Source organism: Athene noctua, chromosome 1 (genome assembly GCF_965140245.1).
Source record: "Athene noctua chromosome 1, bAthNoc1.hap1.1, whole genome shotgun sequence".
NCBI lineage: Eukaryota > Metazoa > Chordata > Aves > Strigiformes > Strigidae > Athene > Athene noctua.
This window is the reverse complement of record NC_134037.1, coordinates 9,270,776-9,276,775: the sequence shown is the minus strand read 5'-3', so window position 1 is coordinate 9,276,775 and position 6,000 is coordinate 9,270,776. Positions and strand designations below refer to the sequence as shown.

Below are 6,000 nucleotides of genomic sequence, written 5' to 3'. Positions count from 1 at the left end.
GAAGCGATGGCTTTTAGGACCCTGGGACCTCCGCCAAGGCTCAGGTAGGTTTGTCTCATTCGTCAGCCTCACTCAGCCGGGGTTCATTCACTCCCAGGGATGTGTGTGTGTGAGTGTGTGTGTGTGCTGAGCGCTTTTCCTTCCCCGCTGCTGGCTGCGATCCTTCCAAGCAATGGGACTAACACTGTTCTCCGGGCAATGAGTACTGGATTGGGGCAGAAAGCACTTTCCTTTTCTCTGGAAGAAAACAAGCTGTGAGGATACTTAAGGATGTGCTGCCCAGAATTGTCTCCCACCTCCACCTTCCTCATAGGACTCATGTGCTTGACAGCTTTCAGCAACTTTGCTAAGTCTTCTGCAGACTTCTCAGGTAGGGGAGAAGCACAGATCCTTCCGTATGCTGGACGGCTGCGTATGGATGGGAGCTCTTGTTACAGTGTTCAGAAGCAGCTCAGGAAAAGTGCAAGTGAGCAGATCTGGGATAGTTATGTGGGAAGTAATTTTAATATTTTTAAAATAAGCTAATGAAAAGGATCTTCCATAAGAGGATTCTGAGTTTGTTAAAAGCCTTTCTAAATAACCCTTAGCAAAACTATTTTGGCAGAGTTAGTTTGAGTAACTTTGGGAACAAGGAAAGGAATACTGTTAACTTGTGTAAGTTTTTAGCAGATTTTGTGCTGTGTTTCTCTAGGGAGTGAGAAGAGCTAGCTTAGGACACTGGGAAGATCTAGGACATAAGTTAAAGCTGACATAGCAAAATCAAAGTATTTTGTAATGGGACAGATTCCTCTCCTCTTAACATTCATCTCCTGATTGTTGCAAAAGCCCCTTGAGCTGAAATAAAGGAGATATTATATGCACAGAATGAATTATATTCTGAACCTATGTTTACTTAAGCCAGGAGAAAAAGTGTCTCATTTCTAAATTTAAATAATTTCTGAATCTAAAAATGTTCATAGCACTTGTTTTGAGTTGTGCACAGCAGGTAGATACACAGCACTTTGGAAGTGTGGAATCCCATGTAAGTTTTGTAACTATGTACAGCTGCATCAGTCACTTTTAAATTACGTTTCTGCTTATGTTATTTGTGGATGTGCATGTGGATCAGAGAAAATATAGCAGATCTCATTTTACAGTTGAGCAAGGTTGAATAGTTTTCTCAGGAATGGCTAATGAAGGTCATTGCTTTTGGAATATCGGTTCTAATTTTGGGTCTTAGTGTGAAGATCTAGTTTGGCATATTCTTTAGGTGTCTGTTGCAAAACTCTTGTAATGGATAAGAGCTGCCAATTATAGTTTGCTGATGAAAAAGTGTCATTAACAAGAGCTGAATCTCACTGGCCTCTGGTTTCAGCACATCACAACACTGCTACTCACTTTCTGGGAGTGCATGTGTCTGAGTGCTGTGAGAGATTTGTGTTAGAAAGGAGGAGCTTGGGGTGGAGGAGGGCAGAATATATACAGTAGCTTAAAGTCTTAATGTGAATTAAAGGGGGCTGTCTTGCTTGTGATTCAGTCTTCTTTGGAGGCAGATCAGTCCTGGGGGCTGCCATTCAAGGCAGATCTGCCTCTGAATGGAATGGATGGAGTCATTTCCCTGTTTCTAGTGTGTTTTTATCTCTTTCTTGGCATTGAGCTTTCTCTGTGCTCTTCCTTGGAAGCACGTTAATACAGAAGGGGTGCATGGAGTGGGCAGAACAGGAGCTAAAGCTGCAATAGGAAAAGTACTGATCCTTCTGAAATACAGATAAAGTTTGTCCCAGCCAGGCCAAATTGCTAAGCATGAAAATGTGCAAAAGTGTCCCAGAGCAATGGTACTTTACCTTGTGTCTGCACAACGTAGCCAGACCAATGGAAGCAAATTTGACAGGCTTTGGTGATGCTGAGGGTGGGATGCAGATGCTGTCCTTTTAAAAAATAGATAAGAAGGTTGCTGATAACAAAATCATGTTTTCTGCAACATCCAACTGTACTGTCACACTTTGAGAGAAGAGGGGTGGCTTAAAACTCTGTGTATATGTTTGGCAAGGTTGTACTCAGAATCAGGGTCTGTAATCCCAACAGCACAACCTCCTGTATGTTTCCACAACTGTTGAAATCTTCTGCCAGGTCCAGGCTTTATTTCCTGATAGCAGGCTTGGCAAATGTCCCGTCTGTTGGACTGGCTGTACCTTGAAGCACAGGAAATGATTTGCTGCAGGAAGGGGCTGTACCCAGTGTGTAGCAGCTCAAATACGGTTTTGTAAGTTCAGTAGCTGGTTAGCCACAAGATGAAAGGGTACAGTAAAAGGTACAGTATTTCCCAAATCACACCTTATGCTTCCCCAATACATTTTGCAAAGGCCCCATTCATCGCCCTCCAATGCTTGAGGGCACGAGCCAGTGATGTGCCTCTGAAGGAGCAGTGGCCTAGATCTTCCTACCTGATGTTTGTTACTGTTTCCCCAATATATGAATTGTCAGCTGACATGAGGAATGGAAGGGACTAGCCTTTTAACATAATTTGACCATAACGGTTTTTCTATACTTCAGGGTGTTCTGGGTTCTCCAGCATAGCTCCAATTGAGCAAGTGAATGTCTTTGGGGAACTCTTACAGCCTTAGGATATGCCATCCCACCTAGAGGTGGTGCATCCAAAACATGAATTGTCTGCATCCCAAGTAGATGAATGGATTTGTATCAATTATTGGTGCTGAGGAATGGAAGGCTTGTTGTGATGCCCTGAGAGGTTTCTGCAGCAGATTGACTGCTGGCCGCATGCTGGAGGGAGATGACACAGCTCACTGGGGTGTAAGGGCTTTTCCAGGTTGCAAATAATAGTACAGTCCAGAGAGAGCAGCTGAAGCTCTTTGGCAAAGAATGTTTTCTTAAACTCAGTCCTGTAGACCTTGTTTAACAACAAAGCTTTCCTGGCTTCTCAGCTTGGTTCAACTCAGCACTGCCAGGGAGGTGCTGCTGTTAGCAATAGGTCACAGCCTTTTTGTGGTGGGCCAGAGAGAGTGCACAGATGAGCGCTGGAAGGAAACAGCTCAGGGATTAGGGATGGCTAGTTTTGAGCTCTAAGCAGTTCATAAGCAGCTTTGATCTCTCTCACACACCGCAGCTATGCAAAAGGGCCGGCCAAAAGACTTAATAAGACTTGCACACCCACCCATGTCCCACTGCTCCCAGTACAGTCCCCCTGGCTGGGTCTTCAAGATGTGTGTCTCTTGGCTGCAGGAAGATTTCTTCTTTACACAGGTCATGAGAGGCCATCTTGAGAGGGTAAGGAGAGGCCCAGCATGGCACTCATGGGAAAGCACAGGTAGAGCTGGTGGGGATCTCCATCATCTGGGCTCCCAGGCCTCTGACCACATGGTCTCACACTGTGGCTCCACCCCTCCTGTTTGAACAGCTCAAATGCCACAACATGAACATGATGACTGCATGTCCTGCTGGGGACTGGTACAATCTGAGATGTAAGAATTAAAATTGCTTTTAAGGGAAGTATTTGAACTATGTGAAGAGTTTTGATGTTGTTTTCTTTAATAATTCTTTAAACATTGATTTTTGCAGGAGGATGTGTGGGTAGGAAGCAGGTCCTTGGGGAGAGAGTGGAGTTATCAGGCACTTTGCAGCCACTTCTTAAGAAGGCCTGGACTTTTTCGCTGTGGCTGCTTGTAATATGGATTCTTGATCTAATCTCATTCTGTGATCAGTTCTTGTGCTCAGGACTGTTTGAAGGTTTAGGACCTACTGTTGTGATGTGTCGCATGCCCTCTTATGTTCAAGGTGACACTTGAAGACTGTGATGAGGTGTGGGTTAAGAGGCAGGTCTTTTGAATCTCTGTGCTTTAACTATAAACCCTTAATACTAATCTCAGTCACAGCAATGAACTCTCTGAAATCCCTGCTGGTTGATAAAACTTCACCTTTCTTTTAGCCCTTTTCTATTTGTGGTGGGAGTCCAAGACAAAGCAATGTCCTTGCCCTGCCAGAGGAAGCTATGCCATAGCTCCTCTGCACAGGCTCTGGGAGGCAGTGATCTATGTGCAGTGCAGAGAGCTTGCTCCTTAGAGGGACTAGGCTAATAAAAATGGGGCCAAAATTAGTCTTTGATGCTAATTTAAAATGCAGACATTGAAAGCTTAGTTGAAAGTTTACTCAACAGCTATTGCTCGTATCCTGTGTGTTGTCTCTAGCTCCAGCCACGGGATTCCCTTTTCTGAAACTAATCTGTGCAAACACATGTTGAATTCTGCTCTGCCCACTGCCAGCCAAGGTGACCATTTAATTTCCAGCTGCATACCTGCAGGGAATTAGGCTTATGTGATTATGATGCCATGCTCCAATTCTCCTCAATAACTTTCCCATTCATTAGCTAATTTCAGGCACATCAGATCTACACGATTGCCACAAGTTTCATGTTAGAGGAGACAGATCATTTCGCTAGTGCTGTGGTACAGAAAATGCTGTGCTGTGAGCTCAACCATTTGCAGACATCAGAGAATCCACTGCAGGGGCTTAAGCCAAAACCTTTGGTTTCTAGGCATGGAAATAGCTTTGATGGGATCTCATGCCTTTTCTGACAGGCGAACTCAGCTGCAGGACATAAAGCTGTAGGAATAACAGCCCCAGTAGTGCTGCTCCCCCTGGGCCTACTTTAATTTTTATGTTCTTTGCGTTATATTTGGCACAAACTCGATGTGAGCAGCACTTTGCTCAAGGGAGCTGATCCGGCAGTGAGCCAGATGAATACTGCTAGCTCCCATCCACACCCTGCAGGTGAGCCCTGGGTAGCTTTTGGGACTTCTCCCTGGATGCTCTTCCTGGCTTTGAAAGCACAAAGATATTTTTTGTTGTTTTTGTTTTCCTTTTCCCCAAGAATGGCAGGTTTCAAGTGAAAGCTGCTTTTGCCACCTCCCTGCTAATTGGCTCAGTGTGTTTGTTTGAGTTGATGAGGGCTGGAGTTGGGAGGGGAAAGGCACTTCTCCTTGATTACATTTAATCAGTCCATAATAAAGGCAATTTGTTTGACAAGTCCATTCACCAAATTATCACTAAAATCTACATGCTAACAGCTTCTGAATGGCTTTAGTCAGACTTTGATATTGGTTTTGGAGCTCTGAATGGGTCAGTGGTGTCAAGGGGGTCCACAATTTCCATGTGTTGAAAGCTGCAGGCTGTGAAAGGGGGATTTTAAAGAGAAAGGCAGATACAATTTCTTTTCCAGTGCAGTGGTGTAACCCAGTAATGAGGTTTGTGCTTTTGACCCCAGAGGCAAACAGACATGGTTTAGACTTTGTTTAAAGACTGGACCAAACCCACCTCCATATTGTCTCCTGGTGAAGGGCTCTGAGTGATGAGTTTAGATGGACCTCAGGCTGCTGCTTGAAGAGGTCCTTGCCCCAGGTGGTGTTTTCCTCCTCAGCTGGAGGTTGTATGTGCCAATCCATCCATCACAGCTGAGTGGGTTGCAGTTTAGTTCAATGATGGGGAGCCTGTACTGGGGTAGAGAAATTCTCCTTTGAAGAGGTGACAAAATCCAAAACCTCATCAAAGCCAGTTAAAAACCACTGTTAGCCTCTTCTGGTGATGTTCTGGAGATGCGCCCGCATGGTGACCTGGAGGCAATGGGTCTGGGGAGCTGGAGGCAATGGCTGGGTCTGGCAGCTGTGGCTGAGCGGTTCTCACAGGGGGAAGCTGCATTTGATTTTGTGTCATGTATGTCTGTCTGTCACTGAGGAAGCAGTCTAAAGACCTCAGAGAGCTGAGAGGTGTTGGAGGAGGAATTCAATGGGCAGGGTATCAAGTACAGGTTCTGCTGCTCTTGGGAGAGGAGGAGCAGCAGCAGCACAGAAGCTGGCACTTTTTGGTGCCTTAAAGAGTTGTTTAGTTTGTTAGTAGGGATGTAGCTTTGTGAGCATCAATATACCATGTTAAGCAAATATACAAATGTCTATGCACTCCTGCCCTGAGGCCTGCTCCAGAAAACACCATGGGTTTCCCAACAGTTGTGAT

General features: G+C 45.0%; 1 protein-coding gene across 1 annotated transcript in view; it reads left to right on the top strand.

Moving 5' to 3' along the window:
- Positions 1-270: 270 nt before the first annotated feature.
- Positions 271-6,000, top strand: part of EVA1A (eva-1 homolog A, regulator of programmed cell death) — a 213,373-nt gene continuing 207,643 nt past the window's right edge. The window contains exon 1 of the mRNA XM_074921810.1: positions 271-370. Within this exon, the coding sequence (XP_074777911.1) occupies positions 271-370 (100 nt within the window). The remainder of the gene's footprint in view (positions 371-6,000) is intronic.